Here is a 20966-nt window from a genome sequence, read left to right on the forward strand (position 1 = left end):
CCCTGAGTCAGGGACGTTCATGAGACAAGTTGTATTCTGGGGGAACTGCAGTTGGGTGTTTTGTTTTCTTGCCTGTGTTAGATTTGTGTGTTTGTTGTCTGGTAGCACAACCAGTAATATGTGTTTTCAGTCTTTGAAACCTGAAGATGTGGATCATCCTCTTTTCTAATTGGGTTGAATGCACTGTTTATTTATTGTTGCAGGTGTGGCTTGTGTGGATGGACAAGACCTTTGAGAAGCAGGAGAAGAGCATCAGACAGCTGGCTCAGGAGGCAAGACAAGGGAACGCACATGATGAAAACGTCCTCACCTACTACCGGTACGCAAACACAGAGGGGAGATACACAGCAAGTTTAAAAGTTAACCTAGAATGATAGTAGGTTACAACAACGCCACTACTTGTGCGTGCTCCCAGGTACCAGCTGAAGCTGTTTGCCAGAATGTGCCTGGACCGTCAGTATCTGGCCATAGACGAAATCTCCAAGCAGTTAGACGTGGAGCTCATCTTCTTATGCATGATGGATGAGACGCTGCCTTTTGATATCCGGGCCTCCTTCTGTCGGCTCATGCTTCATACCCATGTTGACCGAGACCCACAGGAGTTGGTCACACCTGTGAAGTTTGCCCGCCTTTGGACTGAGATCCCCACCTCCATTACCATCAAGGAGTTAGTACAGTTTTTATTCGGCATCACCATGTCTTTGTTGGGATTTTTTTTTCCAGAGCTAGAAATGAGTCCTTGTTCTTAGGTATAGTTTTTTTTGTCTGTGCATAATTACTCATTAGGGGAATTGACTTGTGTTCATTGACTGGCGGTATATGTACTCCCAAAGATCACTCAGAAGTTCGGGGATGTTGTCTACTTATTATTGTCTTCTGTTCTCAATCATACTGCTAGCATTTAACAGGTAAATGTAACTTCACTTCATCTTTAATGCATGTTTTCCTCTGTGATATATCATTAGTTATGACTCCAACATGGACGACAGCCGGGACAACAAAAAGAACCGTTTCTCCAACACAATGGCTTTCATGGAGGAGTATCTCAACAATGTTCTGAATGACGACTTGCCGTTTCACAACGAGGAGAAAAACAAACTCACATACGAGGTTCGTTCCTTCTGCTTCCTTCCTCCATCAGGTGGAGCTAACTCTGTTTTCCAATGGCTCCTTTCTCTGTTCTTTGCTTCTCATTCTCCAGGTGGTGAGTTTGGCCCGACATCTGATCTACTTTGGGTTCTACAGTTTCTTTGAACTACTCAGACTCACCAGAACCCTGCTGGGTATTATTGACTGTAGACCCAATCTTGCGTACACTGGGGTCTTATTCAATGATGATGGATCAGGTACTTTTTTTCTTGCTAATGTTGGGCTGAATCGAAATCTAGTCTCATTTTTGTATGACTTTAATTACCTTTTTAAATGTTTGCCACTCATACATCACTTTTTTAGGCTCTTTGTTGCATTTGTTATGATATGCTGGTATTTAAATGTCATCTTCCTGTTCCTTTCCTTCAGTGATGTGCCACGATAAAGTCATACTAAAAGACAAAGGATAGAGAAGACCATTGGATGATGTTGCATCTGTTAGTTTTTTCTATATAGTTTATTCTAGTCTGTTTTTGCTATTTTCTTGCTATTCTGCAGGGAAGAACGTGAAGCGGTCCATACAAGGGATGGGTCAGATGATGTCCACTATGGTTCTCAGCAGGAAGCCATCCTTATTTGGAGGATTAGTCGCCAGAGGGACGGGCCTGGGGACAGCACTTGTGCTTGACAGCCATAGAGGCATTAAAGATAGTATTGAAAAGATGGATCTGACAGTGATGGACACCAAACTGAAGATACTGGAGATTTTACAAGTAAGTAATGCAGATACACTCTTTAAATCCTCTGTATGATATTTTAACTTCATTATTCTCTACTGGTCATCAGTTCATCCTGAATGTTCGTCTGGACTACCGCCTCTCATTCCTGCTGTCCGTATTTAAGAAGGAGTTTGTAGAAGTTTATCCCATGGCTGATGCTGATGCCACCACAAATATGGAGCATGCAGGTTGGTTAACACACATGCTGGTTGGTTGGTTGGTTGGTTCAGGTCTTTTGTCGTTTATTAACCTGTATGTTTGTCCTTCCTCAGCCACCCTCAACCTGCAGCACATTGGAGAGCAGGCAGAAGCGATGTTTGGAGTGGGGTGTGTATGTCTGGGTTTGTACATGATAAAACTGAATGTTCATATTAATTTATAAACATGTGCATCGCTGTGTGTGAACAGAAAAGGGAACAGCATCCTAGAGGTTGACGATGAAGGAGGTCGTATGTTCCTGCGGGTGCTGATCCACCTCATCATGCACGACTACCCTCCTCTGGTTTCTGGAGCTCTGCAGCTGCTCTTTAGACACTTCAGCCAGAGACAGGAAATGCTGCACACCTTCAAACAGGTGCACCCACAAAAAATGCACCTCACTAAGTACATGATGGCATGTGCTTGTCTCACAAAAAAGCATTAGCTTCAAATAAAGGATGTTGGACAATAATGACCTTGTGACTTCATTCGGTTCATCTAACAGACAGACCCTGGACACCGCCTGGTGCTCATCATCTCACATCTCATTGTTAGCTGCTGTTAGCAGTGTTTCTCTGTGTGACTGCAGGTCCAGTTGCTGATCTCAGCTCAGGATGTAGAGAACTACAAGCTGATCAAAGCGGATCTGGATCGTCTACGAACTTTGGTGGAGAAATCTGAATTGTGGGTGGACAAGAAGTGCTCAAGTGGAGGGGATGGCAAAAAGGACAAGAAAGAAAAGAAGGAGAAAGCAGAGGTGACAACAAGAACATGATTTTTTAATGTTTTGTCAGTCAGTTGAAAAATGTTGAGTAACCAGTTCAGTTACATAGAGTTTGCAATTGTAGAATGTAAAGTAAAATTATCAAACAGAGTTCCTTTAAGTCTATACTGTATGTGTTGTATATTTCTGCCACTTCTACTGTAGTCAAAGTTAGGATGATTTCCTCATTTTGTTTTTACATCCTTATGAAGGATTCCACATTTTAGGATTGTGTGCAATAGAATAATTCATTGAAAACCTGCCTGGACACGGAAATATTTTTTCTCTCATTATTAACTCATTTACTTCCAAATAGTGAAAAGTAGAGACAGAAAAAGAATTTCAAAAAGGTAAAGATGATTGTAAGGAAGGAAGAAAAAGAGAAGAGTCATCAGCATACAGTGTTAGTTTCATACATGTGTGAGGTCAGTTCATGATTGTTGTGTAGTAATAATTTTCCAGTATTTTTCAGAACTAATGGGTGTGGTCTTGTCTGTCTGGCTGAGTAATGTCCACTAACAAACTAACTCTTAGCCACCGCTTCAAACATCAAGCGCCATTATTTTGTTTAGCATTTCCTGTGAGGCATTCAGGGAGCCCCGCACCCCCACCAAGTTGATGTGACTCTTCCTACCTGACCTCTGATTGGCTCAGCCTGAAGATGGTATTTTTCATGTAGCTTCTCAATAAACAGGACTTCTTCTCCATGAGAAACACCTTAGCCAATAGGAGTAAGACTGGTCCCGTCACTGTAGACTTCTGGATTAGCCTCTTTAGTTCTAGTCACCTGTTCCCCAGGGCTCCCTTTATCACCATATGTGCCTGAAATCCATTCAAACCTTCTTGAGTTAAACTGTTTACAAGCACAGACAATCAAACAAACAAACAAACAAGCTAGCAAACAAACAGGGCTTATCACATGAACTCCTCCGGCTTTCATAAGTAGGTTAGTTAGTCATACAACCACTGAATTGGTTTCTAAGATCATTAAAAGTCATTTGACCCATCAGGATCAACTGAGAACTAAGTTCGCCTGTATTTTGTTAACCCTAACCCCCCAACAAGTGTTTGGAGTTTAAGGTGGGATGGTAGGCTAGTAGCATAACAGCTAGCACAGGCATTATTGTTTCCAGCTTGCTCCTCTTCCCTGTTGTGTTCTGAATCAAAGAGAAGCGTTTGTGCGAACCGACACAAAATGCTTCCGAAGCAACAATCAATCTTTTTATTCCTCTGATTAGCTGCTTCGTCTCAAAGGCCTTCTGCTGCTGAGAATCAGCCTTCCTCTGGGCGTCTCTGAATGAATACCAGAGTTTGGGCCATTTTTCAGAGTCAGATGGTTTCTTCTTGGCTCGTCCATCAAACCTTAATAGGATGTGAGCGGGTAGATTTCCTGTAATCCTTCTAACAAACAGACCAACAAACAGACATGGGTGAAAAGGTGATCTCCAGGGTGGAGGTCATTTTAATACTAACAACAGATGATTTGTAAATCCTTGTATTCTGGTTTGAACTTACTATACTGAACTTTGGTTGGGGGCTTGCTGGTGTTTGAGGTGGAACTCCATGGTCCTGGGTCAAGACTATCTTTATCTCTTTATCTCTCTATCTGTCTGGTTTTTGTTTCTTGCTACTGTGAAAATGTCTATATAACAACATGTCACCATTATGAATAAAACACTCTATTGAGCCGACACAATCGTGAAAAAGCAGTCAGCCAGCCGAGTTCAGTTTTCTGTAGTCAGATTAGTTCGCTGGTGGAAGGAATGTTGGGAGAGCCCCTTCATATTTCTTAGCTTAGTTTACATGACATGTTTTTTTTTATATGGACTTCTTTGAAATACATTAATCTAAAATTTAGCCTAAAATTTAACGATACAAGTATGTTTATGATCGTAAAGGCTTGTTTACAACACTTTGCAAATTTTCACCTACCATTACCGCAAAAAGATTGCCACATTGCCACAGGATCATTTGGGTTTATTCGCGACACACATGACATAAGTAAAGAAAACCTGTTTCTGGATGACAGGTGTACGTCTAGCGGTGCGGTCTGGCCAACAGCCTGCTGACTGGCTGTCACCAGTCTGACTGATCTGGTCCCAGTAGATGTACTAAATTGTGTTGTATGGCTCCTGGCTTCTTTGATGCTGCAGTGAGCTCCTACTCCATTTCTGCATCAACTGATGTACGACATCTAGAGAATTACACACTGATAGACTTTCATGAGAAAGTCGAACGGGCTATGAACAAGGACTTTGCATCACCCAGTCAAATTTGCTGCTCCTGGAATCTAGTTCCTTTTCTTTGGCGTTTTTAAAATCCTTCATTCATTCATTCTCATGTACCGCTGCTGTATCTACAGTAGTGGGTTACGGGGAGCTGGAGCCTATCCCAGTTGGCATAGGGCGTGAGGCGGGGGACACTCCGGGCATGACACCAGTACACCGCGGAGCCACATACAAAGACTTACAAACACGCACGCACACACACGCCCACTCCTACAGGCAATTTGGGACCAGCCAATTAACCTGAAGCGCATGCTTTTGGAAGTGGGAGGAAGCCGGAGAACCCGGAGAGAACCCACGCAGACATGGGGAGAGCATGTAAACTCTACACAGAGCGGGACTTGAACCCGTACCCGCCGTGTTGTGAGGCGACGGCGCTAACCGCTGCGCCACCGTGCCGCCCGTTTTTAAAATCATTCCACATTTTATTTCACATTGCTTCACATTTCACATTGCACACTATACCTTAATGCAATAGTTCAGTTTGTGGTTCCAGAGTGTACCATATCCAGAGAACACTCCATATGCTGTCTTACCCTCTGCATCCTGTGCAAATGCTGTTTTACCCTCCACGTCCTGTAGGGGGCAACAGAGGATACAACACCCAAGAAGGAGAAGGAGAATGCCAACGAGAACTACCAGAAAGTCAAAGAGGTGAGAGGTTCTACTTTGTTTTGGGATGCTGGGGGTATCAATCTCTGCTGTGGTCTATTTTCCACAATTTGCCTGTCAATCAATCAGTGTGGGTGGGGCTGTGATGTCTTCTTTTTGATAGGCGGTGCTCTTGCTTTCGGTTCTTCCCAATGGTGGGTTTTCATTGCTCTTCCACAAATCCAAATAAAGGCCAAAAGTAAAGGAGAGATTATTCTGAAATCCCTCCACGGGCAGGAAAAGAGTTGTTGGTGTGTTTAATCATTTTTTTCTGGCTACTAATTCATAAAATCATGACCTACACTCCTCGTTTGAGTCATGACGTTAAATCAGCCGCCTTTTCTTTCATCTAATGGAATTTATTGCTGAGCCCTAAAAAAGATAAACAATCTGGATCACAGGTTGGATTCACATCCTATTGCGATGTGTGCTCTTATGGTGATGTCCTGTTGCTGTTTTTTTAATTTCACATTTCCTAAAACAGAATTCAATGACATTTCTCCAAAGCTTTTTTTTTTTTTCACTGTTTGCTTATTTTTAGATTTTTCATCACTGAATTTTGTGAATTGTATGTCACTTTACTAACATTCTGGGGGTTTTTTTCATTATTAGAGATATCGGTGTTCTCAGACAGAAATCCCATTTGTACAGTCATAGACTTTATCCATGAAGTGAGAAGATTACATCTAGGATTTGTCCCACAATAGAAAATAATATTTTAAAGACAATTTGGATCCAGATGATGATCAGGATTACTGTCATAATCCAGTGGATCCTTCTGGGACTCGCAAAATAATCCCAACTGACCACACACAACACTGCTCCTACTGCCAAAATGTATTTATTCTGAAATACAGCTTTTAGGCAGAGAGGCTCAGAAGTTACAAACAAATACTGCTAGAGAAGAATAGGTGGAAAAGTGTCTGGAGGCTCTCCAAACCACAGAATTCTTGTTTTCATGTTCGATCATCGATCATAAAGCTCTTCTTCCTATGGACCCCAACACACAACAGAGATAATGATGAGAGTCAGGGAATGTTCTTGTTTCGGGTCAGTTTTGTATAAGGACACTTTTCAGTTTGAAGGTTTTGTGGCTGAGGTGCCTCCAGGTTAGTCGGTTGAATGTCGCTTCACTGAGGCTAGTCGTTTAGTTTTCGATTCATCTTTGTGCAGTTTCTCTTTGGCCTTTTTAAAAATAGACTATTTTCCATGTCTTTTGTTCTAGTATTATTTTCTGCTTCCATAATTTTAGAAAATTAATTTAATACTAATACAAATACTAATACTAATACAAAATACTAAACCTTAACTGTTAGATAATTTAAAAGCATTCCTTAGCTTTGGTGGAATGATCCCAGGTAGAGGTGAGTGGAGCTGCAGACTTTTCCACACCATCTTTTGGGCTATATATATACACCCACAATCGATTTGAAATTAAATGAACAAGATTTGTTGTAGGTGCAGACTTTTACCTTTGAAGGTATTTTCATTCAAATCATATGAAAGGTGTAGGAATGATTAGAGTTTCTATATGTGCCTCCCGCTTTATAATGGACCAAAAGTCATGGGACAGTTGACATATATGTATATGTACAATATGTAAAGGTTCAGGGTGTGTGTGGGGTTTATCTATCTATTTGTCTATGTATAAACACAGACACACACGTGTGTGTGTGTGTATGTATATATATATATATATACACAGTATATATACACACACAGTATATGTATGTATATATGGATGAAATGCCCTTGTCGGTGTGGTAAGTCATTACTGATACCTGTTCGCACATGATGGATGGATGATGGATAGATAGATACATACATACTTTCTTTATTGATCCCAGACTGGGAAATTTATGTGTTTGTGTACGTTTGTGTACGGCGTGATCAACACGAACAAGCAAGTTAAGAAGGAGGATAAAACTAAGACTACAAATGAAATTTGAGGAATGAGTGTAAATAAAAATAATATACTTACATTAAATAAGGAAGAAATTTACCAGCATTTAATTATTTACCAGCATTCAAACAGGTTGGACTCAGTTTCCAAGCACATTAGAACTTCTTCAAACCAGAAATTATTTCTGGTTTGAAGAAGTTTCTTCCAGTTTTTGCGTCATTTATCACAAATTTACGTTTTGAAGATTTTCCATGTGTGTGTTCTTTTTCGTTTGCTCGCCCTCTTTCTCTTCTCCAGATCCTGGAAAGGTTGAATAAGATGTGCAGCACTGGAGTATGGAAGAAGCAGCAGAGGTTGCTGAAGAACATGGGAGCTCATAAAGTCATGCTGGATCTGCTGCAGGTGTCCTACGACCAGGTGAGACTGCTTCCCGCCAAAGTAAAAGCATTTCAGCTCATCCAATGGGCTGAACCAGTCTAGAGAACCTCGCTGGAGCTTTTATTAGCAGAGAATTATCGTCTATATAAAATGTGTGAGTTTGTGCATTCACAAACGTGAGTGCTCACAATTGATTTGGTCATTATAAAGAAACAAAAGTGGTGTAGATCTTTACGACGACAGTGATGAGAACAGACTCCTTCATCCTATCCTCTTCCTCTCTGTTTGCAGAGCGATGTGAAGATGCAGGAGATCATCAGATTCACTCACCTCTTCCTGCAGAAGTTCTGTATGGGGAACCAAGAGAACCAGGCTCTGCTGCACAAGAACCTCAATCTCTTCCTCAACCCCGGGGTATCAAAACATTTTTGTCGTCCATTTACTTTATTCGAGGCAGCAGAATAAATGACATACATCTGTTCGATGTACAGCAGTACCTGAGATACAAGCTGCTTTGACATACGAGTTATTTGAGATACGAGCCGTTGTGCTGTCTGTACTTTATCATTGCTTACGTAACTTCTATATAATTAATTATGCACAGATATATATTAGTTGATAAAAAATGTTTGTTTTTTTCATAATTTAGGCGGGTTTAGAGCATTCTTTTATAATGTTTGCACAGATTAAAATGATTTTAGTTATTTTAAATGGGAAAATGTTGACTTATGAACTCAGTCACGGAATGAATTAAACTCATATCACGAGGTACTGCTGTAGTTTAAATTTAAAGAAACATTAGTTTGAATTGAAGTTATTTTTCATATTACGATTTTCCTACTAAATAGTCCAAATTAACCAGAATAGAACCTGATGGTTCCACTTGGACCTTTGGTCCACTGTCTGTAGCTGCTGGAGGCGGAGACAATTCAGTACATCTTCAGCAACAATTACCAGCTGTGTAGCGAGATCTCCGAGAGCGTCCTGCAGCACTTCATCCACTGTCTGGCCACGCACGGCCGCCACGTCCAGTACCTCAACTTCCTCCACACCATCATCAAAGCCGAGGGCAAATACGTCAAGAAGTGTCAGGACATGATCATGACAGAGGTGAGGTCGCCGCCACGTGTTTGTACTGGTAGTGTGTGGATGCGATGATGAAATCATGCTGTCTTCGTCCAGCTGACCAATGCAGGTGAGGACGTGGTGGTCTTCTACAACGACAAGACCTCCTTCAACGTCATGCTGGAGCTGATGGCAGAGAGCAGGGAGGGGGTCAAAGAGGGCAGCCCGCTCAGGTAACCATAGCAACATGAAGGGTGGGATTCATTTCAGAGGAGTCTCAAACTGTCAAACTTTAATTACACGTCATCTTTCGCATAGTCATGAAAGGTAATAATTTAGAAACTAAAATGACAAATAAAGACGGGTTCAAATTAGGAGAATTACAGATGAGTCAAGGAAACGATAAGATAATGAGATATCATAAATATATGATAAAAAGACCCTTTTCCACTCCTGCGATGATGTCACCACCTCTAGAGGCTACTCTGGGCTGTACATTAACACGTATTTGAATGCCTTGAACAGGAACTCTTTTTGTCACCTGTGCAGGTATCACATCTCCCTGGTGGAGCTGTTAGCCGCCTGCGCTGAGGGGAAGAACGTTTACACGGAGATCAAATGCACCTCGCTGCTGCCCCTAGAGGACATCATTCGAGTGGTGACACACGAGGACTGCATCACCGAGGTAATTATTATTATTATTATCATTATTATTATTAACACAGATTCCTACGGCCTGAATCATGTGCATTCGGTGCAAACAGCGTTTCATTCAGTTGGTGCTGACTGACGCATGAGTCACCGACCTGCTGTGACTCATCGCTTTAATGCACTGCCTGCAGGTGAAGGTGGCCTACGTGAACTTTGTGAATCACTGTTACGTGGACACGGAGGTGGAGATGAAGGAAATCTACACGTCCAACCACATCTGGAAGCTTTTTGAAGACTTTACCGTGGACATGGCGAGGGTAACAGCGCCACCCTAGTGGCTACCACCGGTGCCAACACTCTCAGATGTGCTTCATGAGAATTTCTTGCCTCTACAGGTTTGTAACAAACGAGACAAACGACTGTCTGACCCCATCCTAGAGAAATACATCATCAACGTGGTGTTTGACACCATCAACGCCTTCTTCAGCTCCCCTTTCTCTGAGAACAGCACGTCTCTGCAGGTCAGTGTGGAAGCAGCCAATGAGGGGATGTGAGGTGTGGTGATGTCATTAACAAACACGAACGCATAACGCAGGTGTCGTGTTGGGGGAAGGTCCCAGCACAATGTTGCTGCGACGCCCACATTTCTTTGTTGATATTCCCAGGGGGCACCGTAGAACCCAAACAATAAATCATATCCATTTTTTCTTTATTTACTGTCTGTGTTTCAGACTCATCACACTATCGTGACTCAGCTCCTCCAGTCGTCGGTCCGGCTGCTGGATTGTCCCTGGCTGCAGCAGCAACACCGAGGACAGGTGGAGACCTGCATCAAGACGCTGGCCATGACAGGTAGCACTTCCTGTCTTCTAGTAAAACCTGTAACAGCGTTTCAGTAAAGGCCAGACTCTGAAGACCATGGTCTCAGACATCTTATTTTCATGTGGCTTCCATGTAAAAATACATCCTTTGTGTATCGATCGTAATGATCTTGTTGTAGCTGCTGTTTTCTGGGGTGAAATAAAACGTCTGGAAATGTCTTGGTGACTTGATGGAGCAGCTCCAGCTCATTAAACCAGATCTTTCTTCTTCCTTCTTCAGCTAAGAGTCGCTCCATTGCAATTCCTCTGGACCTGGAGGCTCAGATCAGCTCCATGTTATCCACCTCTGCTCTCAACTCTCTGTCTCGCTCCAACCCACACTACAAGTCGTCCTCCCGCTCCTCCAGAGCCATTGCTCCCAGCAACCCTTGGGACTACAAGAACATCATTGAGAAACTCCAGGTGCACTAAGAGATCTGAAGCACCCTGCGAAGATCACACAGACAGAATGACATTAATAGACACATAATCATTATCGGAGTCCTGGTAGGTTGATTCTGTTCTGATCCTCAGGACATCATCAACACTCTGGAGGAGCGTCTGAAGCCGCTGGTAAACGCCGAGCTCTCGGTTCTGGTGGACGTCCTCCACCAGCCAGAGCTCCTGTTCCTGGAGGGAACCGACGTCCGGCAGCGCTGCGAGTCCGGAGGCTTCATCTCCAAGTAGGTTTAGGTTCAGTCCAAACATAAAGACCTGAAGAGGAATGACGGGCCTCATATGTGTGTTTGTGTGTGTGTGCGTGTGTGTGTGTCTGTGTGTGTTTAGGCTGATCCAGCACACCAAAGCCCTGATGTTGACAGAGGAGAAGCTTTGCATCAAAGTTTTGAGGATTCTGCAGGAGATGCTGATCAGGACACTGGACTTTGACGACAAGGTTCGTGAACACGGAACACATGTTCAGTTAGTCATGTTACGGTAACGTTAGTGTTAGTGTGATCGGCTACTCCTGAAGCTCACAGATGAGAGTCGAAACACAAACCCAGCCGAGAAGCTTCTTCATTAGCTGTATTTATGTCATCACTTCATCATTAAAGAGGTTTATTTATCCGGCCGTTAGCTAAGATGTCATGACTGTGATGTAATTACATGTATCACAAATAGATCACGTGATGACATCGCTCTTATTCTACTGACATTCCATATGTGTGATTATAACATGAAAAAGGAACAGAACTATCTTGCCAAATAGCGTGACCACCTGGGACTGTCAAAGGTCAGGTAAGATGGTTATAGTAGGTGTGATAGAAAGGCGTCACGTGATCCACTTCTTTTTCAGGGGATCTCACTGCGGAAGGTTCTGCTGCAAAATTATCTGTTTCCAAATAAGAAGAACAACCCGAAAAACGACCTGGCAGAACTTGGAGTTCCAGGTAACCTTCCATCACCTCATAAACTTAGAGGGGGGCCAGCGATGAACACACCATTAGATGATCCACTGACCATCAGGTGGTCACTGGAAAGAATTTATGTTATGGTCCATTAGGTGGCAGTAATGCAGCTTTTAGATGGTTTATCACCCATTCAAATTAAAGAAACGCACGACCGTTGGTTTCTGGAGGTCGACACCTCACTGATGTCTCCTGACTGTTAGATTCTATACTAGTAAAGTTTTTGTGGCTCAGGTGGGGAGCAGGAGCGGGACTGGGTGGCGGTGGCGGTGGTTCAATGTCGTCTGGACAAAGAAGGCGGGAGTAAGTTATTCACCGATCTGGTGATGAGCACCAAGAACGACAAGATCTTTGAGGAGAGCATCCAGCTTGCCATCTGTCTGCTGGAGGGAGGGAACACTGAGATACAGGTGGGAACATGGATGGCAAGATGGTTGATTGCAATCCTGGTTGAAGTTCTGCTTCTGTCATCCTGTAATCTTCTGTTATGCTTCAGAACTCCTTCTACAAACTGATGATGGGTGACAATAAGTCAGAGAAGTTCTTCAAGGTTCTTCATGACCGAATGAAGGAGGCGCAGACCGACATCAAGGCTACGGTGTCGGTGAACGTTGGCGAGATGACGCACAAAGCCAACGAGAAGGAGCTGGAGGGTGGTGCGTCGCAGCTGTTATGACATCATCACAGCGACATCCCATCAGAGGTTCTGATGGTCAAAGTCTCTGAGTGACATCCTGATGTTTGTTTTTGTGAAGGCGGCTCTACGTTGGTACTCGCCGGCGGCGTCGGTCACCCCCTGCTTGTCCAGGGCCCATCCATCGCCCCCCCAACAGAAGCATCCAACATGTCGGCTCAGCCAGCGGAGGAGCAGAGGGAGATGGAGATGGGGCCGGCCGTTACCATCATGAAGCCCATCTTGAGGTTCCTTCAGCTGCTCTGTGAGAACCACAACCATGACCTGCAGGTCAGTCGCTACTAAGCAATGTTACAATGGTAACCAGACAACAGTTATTCCTGACCGTGTTGGCTTTTATTGTTTTCAGAACTTCCTGCGTTGCCAGAACAACAAGACCAACTACAACCTGGTGTGTGAGACTCTTCAGTTCCTGGATATCATGTGTGGAAGCACCACCGGAGGTCTGGGCCTGCTGGGGCTCTACATCAACGAATCAAATGTCCACCTAATCATTCAGACCCTAGAGACCCTCACTGAGTACTGCCAGGGCCCCTGTCAAGAGAACCAGGTGGGGCGATGGGGCAGGACGTTACTCCACCGAGTGGTAGAGCAGGGAGAACCTCAGCTTCAGCTGCTGTGTCTGTGTTTCAGACCTGCATAGTGACACACGAGTCCAACGGCATCGACATCATCACCGCCCTGATCCTGAACGACATCAGTCCTCTGTGTCGCTACCGGATGGAGATGGTGCTGCAGCTCAAGGTAGGGTGGTGCACTGTAAGATCTTTGAGGAGAGCCTGCCTACCACCTACGTACTTACACTCCCGTTGATTGATCATTCTGTCTTGTTGCCAGGACAACGCCTCCAAGCTACTGTTGGCTCTGATGGAAAGTCGACACGACAGCGAAAATGCAGAGAGGATCCTGTTCAACCTGCGACCACGAGAGCTGGTTAGAACCGGTTCTTTACCATAGATATAAGATCTAAAGGAGTCTTTTATAAGTGTGTGTGTGTGTGTGTGTGTGTGTGTGTGCGCGCGTGTGTGTGCATGTACAGGTGGAGGTTATAAAGAAGGCCTACCAGCAGGACACTGAGTGTGAAGGCTTGGAAGTTTCTCCTCGTGACGTGGGACACAACATCTACATCCTGGCTCAGCAGGTGACCAAACACCAGCTCCTGATTGGCTGCCAGGATCTGTCTGGGCTCCTCTATTGCCTGAAAGAGGTCTCACTCTCATCGACGTTTGTAGTTCTACTTTATCTAACTTTTCGTTTGTTTATTTTCAGCTTGCAAGACACAACAAGAACCTGCAGAACATGCTGAAACCTCAGAAGAAAAGTACAGACGAGGAGGAGGGTATTTCCTCCATGGTGATCTATCTATCCATCATCAGTCTATCACAGTAATAGTAGTACTACCACAGGGCAGCAGGCCTGCAGAACTTACCTGATGGTGTTTTTTTTAATCTGCAGCTGAACCTGAACAACCGTCCTCTGTCCCAAATGTTGAAATCAAAAGCTCCATCTGATGTAGTGGAACAGGACCCACTTGAGTACTACGAACAGCTGACCTCACAGATAGAGGTACTGCTACCTTACTACATACAATGCTATACCATTAATGTACGTGTTGAATACTACAGGCAGTACACTAACCAGGATGACAAAATGGACAGATACCAAAACAAGGAAATGGTAAAATAAACCCAGACTTACTGGGTACTATTGCTGGGTACTATTACTGAGTACTATTACCAGGTACTGTTACGGGGTACTATTACTGCAGGTGTCCTTGACCACTGCTTCTTTCTTCTTCTGTGGTGGTGCAGATCGTTCGTGAGGACCGCAGCATGGAGCAGATTGTGTTTCCTGTCCATCCCATCTGTGAGTTCCTGACTGACGAATCAAAGATCAGAGTGTTCAACACCACGGAGCAGGATGAGCAGGGGTCAAAGGTCACTCACTTCTTTGAACAAACCTCCTTCCTTCATGGAGAGATGGAGTGGCAGAAGAAGCTGAGAAGTGAGTTCTGAGTAACTGATTACCTCTGAGTGTCTTGATGCCATCACTCCAGCACTTGTAATGGAGTATTTGTACTCGTATCCATACAGGCATGCCGGTGCTTTACTGGTTCTCCAGGAGGATGTCGCTGTGGGGAACCCTCTCCTTCAACCTCGCTGTCTTCATCAACCTCATCATCGCCTTCTTCTACCCATATAACTCTGGACAAGGTACTTAAGTACTAGTAGAACTACTACCATCCATCCGAATATCCATCCAACCATCCATCCATCCACCCATCCATCCATCCACCCATCCATCCAACCAACCATCCATCCATCCATCTGTCCATCTTCATTTTCAGTAAATGTTTGATGATAAGAGGTCAGAGGGTCATCAGTCAGACCTCTGCAGAGTAAAAGTACTGCTGAGGCTAGAGGCTGTAGTAAAACTACTTCTAATAATACAAGTACAAGTAGTCTACAGCATACAAACACAATTGGTTCTGAGATGTTGTTCGTAAGTTTAGTGGTGTTTAAGTCGTTATTTAATTAATTTCAATCTATAATCGCCATTTGAGGTCATTTAAATATCATTAGTACTCTAAATACAGAAGTACTATTCCCTAAGCAGAAACAATTACTGGACAACACAACACCTAATGAAATAAAGTACAGGTACATGCTGTTTTGAGTTAAGTTGGTCTCGATTACATTTTCAAAAAAAATACACGGAAAATAACAATCAACTTTATGTCATTTCACCCAATTTAATGTATGTCCACTACAAATACTGGACTCTAAAAATCTCTAGAAAACCATTCAAAACACATTATTTCATGTTACTGTGCAATTAATATGAACAAAACATAATCATGTTAAAATAGTTCCAGTATCTACTGTTAAGCATCATTTGTGATTCACGCGATTGCTGAATTCAGATTACTTTACGGTAAGATTTTGTCTTGTGCTTTTTGCCACTACCACTGGCACTATCCTTTATCGTCCATGATAAACGGTAAAGTATCCAAGTGGGTATGAAGCCTGACGCATTGAGATGCTCACAGAGACATTAAAGAACGAGATGGGGAGTTGATAGTTGGAGATGGTCGAACTCAGCGCTGCTGCTCAGAGGGGGTTGTGGCAGAAAGGGGAACTGCAGTGGTCTAGCACGGCAGCGCGCGTTTGTACGTATCTATGAAAGTTCTAGAGCCGAATGTTTGTATCTTGAGGACTGCCTGTACTACAGTAATACTTCAGTGATGTTTACTAGCAGTTTTTTTTTCCTCCTCCCTTCCTGCCATTCCTGGTTCTCCTCACACTCTGTCTCCTCCTTCCAGAGGGAGCGATCGATGACTCCCTGCTGCTGATGCTGTTCTGGGTTCTGACCGGGCTGTCCGTGTTGGGCCTGTTCTCCCAGCGCTACGGCCTCCAGCCTCTGACGTTGGCGCTGATCCTCAGATCCATCTACCATCTGGGCATCGGCAACACACTCACACTGCTGGGATCGCTCAACGTACGTACGACGTGTGTGTGTGTGTGTGTGTGCGTGTGTGTGTGTGTGTGTGTGTGTGTGTGTTTGTGGTCACCAGTGTCAGCTGTTACCTGCCGTGTCTTCCTGCAGCTGATCAATAAGGTGGTATTCGTGGTGAGCTTCGTGGGGAATAACGGGACATTCATCATGGGATACAAGGCCATGGTGATGGACATGGAGTTCTTGTACCACCTGGCCTACGTCCTGACCTCCACCCTGGGACTATTTGTCCACGAGCTCTTCTACAGCATTCTGGTAACCCTGACCACCCCCCCCCCCCCCAGCTCAGACGGGCCGGCCACAGGCCCAGCCTCTTCCTCACCTTTCTTTTTCTCCTCCTTCTCGCTCTGCCTGCAGCTCTTTGACCTGATCTACCGTGAGGAGACTCTGTTCAATGTCATCAAGAGCGTCACTCGCAACGGTCGCTCCATCCTGCTGACGGCGCTACTCGCCCTCATCCTCGTCTACCTCTTCTCCATCGTCGGCTTCCTCTGCCTGAAGGAGGATTTCATCATGGAGGTGGACATGCTGCCACAGATCGCTGCAGGTAACGCCACATCTGAAGCCCAGCTGGAGGTGATCATCAGGTTTGATCAGGAACAAGATAATCACATTGTCCGACCTGTGTTGAGTTTAGGTCCTCAGCAGAACGAAGCAGCTCAGGATTTCCTCAACTCCTGTTCTGCAGACGGAGTCAGCTGCACCGCCGAGACCACCGCCATCGCTGAAGAGGGTAAGGGTCAGTGTAGCGAGTGCTAGCCTCCCCACACACTGTATGATCTGTACAACAGCACTGACCCGTGTGTGTTTGTGTGTGTGCGTGTGTGTGTGTGTTTCAGAGGAGTTGAACTCTGAGCGGGCGTGTGACACTCTGTTGATGTGTATCGTTACTGTGTTGAATCATGGACTCAGAAACGGTGGCGGAGTCGGCGACGTTCTCCGCAAACCATCCAAGAATGTAAGCACAGCATTTTATATCCACCCCATAATACACAAGACTATTACCATGTTAGAATGGTGCTAGCACAAGACAGGAGCGGTAGAGACGTGACACTGTCCCCTACAGGTAACTGAGATGATACAGAATCACAGTCAGTCAGTGTGTGTGTGTGTGTGTGTGTGTGTGTGTGTGTGTGTGTGTGTGTGTGTGTGTGTGTGTGTGTGTGTGTGTGTGTGTGTGTAGGAGCCGCTCTTTCCAGCCCGTGTGATCTACGACCTGTTGTTCTACTTCATCGTCATCATCATCGTCCTCAACCTGATCTTTGGCGTCATCATCGACACGTTTGCCGACCTGAGGAGCGAGAAGCAGAAGAAAGAGGAGATCCTGAAGACCACGTGTTTCATCTGTGGTAATTTATTCATCAAGCAGCTTTATTCAGCCCAGTCGGAGTCACGTGGTAGTTTATGTCAGCCATCAGTATTTTCGTCTAGTTTCAGTAAAAACATTTTGGTTTCATTTTTATTCTATTATTAACTTTTCAGACGATCTAGTTTCAATTTGTTTTCTCTGGTTTCACATCAGATCTGATCGTCCGATAAAAACAGTTTCAACGCAGCTCTGCAGAAAGTGTCTGATCTGATGTCAGTTTAACGAACACATCCAGACACAGAACATGTTCTGATTGGCTGATTTATCTAAACCACACCTACCCAACCAGTAAGCCAGGCAGCTGACCCGTTGAACGTTTGCCAGTCGGTTGAGATAGTTTCGGTGGGGAACTCTTATCATAGTTACATGGACAGAACCGAGCCTCTGATTGGTTGATGTCTCATGTCAGTCGTACTTAGAACTTCTTTGAACGTGTTGTTGCAGGTCTGGAGAGAGACAAGTTTGACAACAAAACTGTGTCGTTTGAGGAGCACATCAAGCTGGAGCACAACATCTGGAACTACCTGTACTTCATCGTTCTGGTGCGCGAGAAGAATAAGACGGATTACACAGGGCCTGAGAGCTACGTTGCTCACATGATCAAGGTACAAACCTGCACAGGCCGATGGATGGGGTCCACCGGCACACCGCTAAACCCTCTCCCGTTTCAGAACAACAACCTGGACTGGTTCCCGCGGATGCAGGCGATGTCTCTGGTGGTAACCGATGGCGATGGGGAGCAGAATGAAATGAGGATGCTGCAGGACAAACTGGCATCGACGATGAAGGTGGTGACGACACTGACCTGTCAACTGACAGAGCTGAAGGAGCAGGTATTGACACACACACACACACACACATCACATCACATCACATCACATCACATTACGCGTGGATGTCATCACACCTAAACCAACCATCCAATGTAAATCTGACCCTCATCACGTGACTCCATAAAAACCTGTCCTCGGAGTTTGATCAGGAAGCTTCATGACTCCAGATCCACAATATGACCTGGATCCAGATCAGACTCTGATGTGTGCTAGATCTGATGATGATGATGTCATCATGTCCGTCCTGTCCAATCATTGTAGACGCCATCCATGAAGTCAAAAGATAACTGCTGACCTCCTTGGAGGTGAAGGTCATAGGACTTAAACTAGTGAAAAAATATGACGGAAGCCACAGCTCGGGTGTATATAGCACAGTTCTGAGGTTATTTCGAAATAAAAGCACTGGACCATTAGTGGGCTTTTAATCTGAAACAGATACAGGAAGTTAGCTGTTATTGCCTTTTACCGTGGCTGTCTGTGAAACATTCAAGAAAAAAACAGTTTTACATCATGAACGAGAAAGCGTCATTTTGACCTTCCCGTGTTTCCATAGATGACTGAGCAGAGGAAGCGGAGGCAGAGGATGGGATTCGTTGAAGTCCAGGCGGGGGCTAGTGCTTCGATACCCCCCACTGCAGCTGGAGGAAACCACCAGATCTACAAAACGTAAATGTGGACGACTGACGATCAAACTGTTCGCTACAGTCGTACTGTTGGACTCCTGAAGAAAACACTAGAACTCACGAGAAACGTTCTCTAGAAGCACAAAAGGTTTTATTCTTTACTGTCCAACCGCTCCACACATCACTACTGTAAGCAAATGTTCTGTGTTCTGAAGTTTATCTTGTGTTTGACTAGAATGTGTTGAAAATGACAAATATGCAATACAGCAGGCAAAATGTTACTTTTGCTAAAATGAGCTCTGTATGCTAGCTGAGGTGTTTAACAGAAACCACCTATGGCTGGGCATCGTCCGTCACAGTTGGGTGACGTTCACCAACCACTAAGACTTCCAACCTGACATATACAGTATGTGATGTCATCTGCAACCGAAAGGTCAGAAAACAGCTTCTACTGGTCGATGGAACAAACTCAAGTATCAGCTGACGTTCAGTTATCACGCCGTCACTCCCAGTTAATGAAGTCCTGGTTATGTCATGTAGCCTTTGCAGAATATTAATGGTAGCAACTTTATGTAGTTTATGAGATTGTTTACTCAGAATTAACGTCCAGAACGTCCACAATGTTGCTGCGCTAACGTTTGCTGAGCTTGTTTCAAGATTGGTTTAGTTAGGAGGTTATTCCACAGATGTCTCTCCTCTGCAGACCAAACAGAAAAACTCTGAATGTAACAGTAAAACATGAAATTAACTAGGGAGCCACTGCAAAATTATTACAAGAAAATTATGAAAAATTATGGCAAAACTAATAAAAATATGTAATAAATCACTTAAAAACAAAGAACAATCCCTTAAATTGTGGGTATAACAACTAAAGACATTAAACCAATAAAATCATTGAATAATCAAATAAAATAGCTCCATAAACCAGTGTTGACATTGAAAAAAAAATACAGATTAACAGTAAAGTAAAAATATTTAGTAAAGTAACAAAAACATTAAGAAATTTAATAAAACCCTGAACTCTAATCCAAGCGTCTGGTGCTGCTGACTTTGAGCCAGATGGCCAGACGGGGAAACATTTTTAACCTTCCTGTGAACTTCCTGGTTCATGTCATCGTCACTAACCTTCATTTGTCGACCACTGAAGGACTTCTTTCTTTGGAAGTTACCATAGAAACAAGCTAAGCTAACATTAGACAGACGTTCAGAAGTTACCAGTGGTCCAGGGCAGAACGTTACCCGTGTCTGTGAACACTTCAAAGAAATATCAGTCATTGATCAGGCGATAATTTATTGCTTGAGTCTGTCCAATCAGAGTGTTCCCCACGCCCTGAATATTTAGTCCTATTTTTATTATTGTTATTAATTTTATTATTGTGTGGATGTAAAAAATAAGGTGATCCCAGCTGTTTGTTTCTTACAGTATATCTGGGGGAAAACAATTTTCATGTGATTTTTTTTTTTTTTCTGTTTATGATTTAATGGTGGATTATTTAAGAAGAGAGTTGTTTGTTTTATTATTCACACTGGATTACAACTGTTGTTTGCAAGAGTTGTGTTTAGATAAAGAAAATATTGTCAATAAATAAATAACAAAAATATTTCCTGTCTTAGAATATATTAGTCTTAAGAGTTTAAGTATTTTTATTTTTTATTATTATTATTATTATTAATTGTTATTATTATTATTATCAGTTTTTATTTAATTCGTAATTGCGCGCAGGTGAACCCTGTTTGACACGGACTCTACCTGAAACGCCAGAAACGTCTCCCTGAACTGGGATCCTCAAAGACTTACACAAACAGAAAACACGTTTCACACGGCGTGCGCCAGTCTGGTCCTTTTTAATTACGGCTTTTGCAAGAAGCACCCAATCACCAACACGAATAGTGCTATCAG

The 20966-nt window shown here is 43.7% G+C and overlaps 1 protein-coding gene across 5 annotated transcripts in view; it reads left to right on the forward strand.

The window, feature by feature from the left end:
- itpr3 (inositol 1,4,5-trisphosphate receptor, type 3) overlaps nt 1-20657 on the forward strand; it is a 36614-nt gene extending 15957 nt beyond the window's left edge. For 2 of the 5 annotated variants that reach the window (XM_068324940.1, XM_068324949.1), the window contains 42 exons: nt 204-319; nt 416-667; nt 966-1110; nt 1202-1346; nt 1648-1862; nt 1936-2056; nt 2141-2195; nt 2277-2442; nt 2656-2823; nt 5697-5768; nt 7966-8085; nt 8338-8460; nt 8956-9156; nt 9229-9344; nt 9661-9796; nt 9954-10079; nt 10158-10283; nt 10494-10614; nt 10864-11045; nt 11157-11305; nt 11409-11517; nt 11920-12013; nt 12266-12441; nt 12528-12687; nt 12787-12995; nt 13075-13275; nt 13359-13469; nt 13563-13658; nt 13765-13866; nt 13995-14078; nt 14181-14291; nt 14537-14729; nt 14819-14938; nt 16048-16223; nt 16332-16496; nt 16599-16788; nt 16879-16974; nt 17081-17199; nt 17425-17590; nt 18055-18215; nt 18282-18443; nt 18997-20657. In XM_068324940.1, the coding sequence (XP_068181041.1) occupies nt 204-319; nt 416-667; nt 966-1110; nt 1202-1346; nt 1648-1862; nt 1936-2056; nt 2141-2195; nt 2277-2442; nt 2656-2823; nt 5697-5768; nt 7966-8085; nt 8338-8460; nt 8956-9156; nt 9229-9344; nt 9661-9796; nt 9954-10079; nt 10158-10283; nt 10494-10614; nt 10864-11045; nt 11157-11305; nt 11409-11517; nt 11920-12013; nt 12266-12441; nt 12528-12687; nt 12787-12995; nt 13075-13275; nt 13359-13469; nt 13563-13658; nt 13765-13866; nt 13995-14078; nt 14181-14291; nt 14537-14729; nt 14819-14938; nt 16048-16223; nt 16332-16496; nt 16599-16788; nt 16879-16974; nt 17081-17199; nt 17425-17590; nt 18055-18215; nt 18282-18443; nt 18997-19113 (5973 nt within the window). In that variant the 3' untranslated portion in view covers nt 19114-20657. Of the gene's footprint in view, nt 1-203; nt 320-415; nt 668-965; nt 1111-1201; nt 1347-1647; nt 1863-1935; nt 2057-2140; nt 2196-2276; nt 2443-2655; nt 2824-5696; nt 5769-7965; nt 8086-8337; nt 8461-8955; nt 9157-9228; nt 9345-9660; nt 9797-9953; nt 10080-10157; nt 10284-10493; nt 10615-10863; nt 11046-11156; nt 11306-11408; nt 11518-11919; nt 12014-12265; nt 12442-12527; nt 12688-12786; nt 12996-13074; nt 13276-13358; nt 13470-13562; nt 13659-13764; nt 13867-13994; nt 14079-14180; nt 14292-14536; nt 14730-14818; nt 14939-16047; nt 16224-16331; nt 16497-16598; nt 16975-17080; nt 17200-17424; nt 17591-18054; nt 18216-18281; nt 18444-18996 lie in introns of all 5 variants that reach the window. The other 3 variants (XM_068324915.1, XM_068324933.1, XM_068324924.1) reach the window with 2 other exon arrangements.
- Nucleotides 20658-20966: the final 309 nt, after the last annotated feature.

This window comes from Antennarius striatus, chromosome 2 (assembly GCF_040054535.1).
Source record: "Antennarius striatus isolate MH-2024 chromosome 2, ASM4005453v1, whole genome shotgun sequence".
Taxonomy (NCBI): domain Eukaryota; kingdom Metazoa; phylum Chordata; class Actinopteri; order Lophiiformes; family Antennariidae; genus Antennarius; species Antennarius striatus.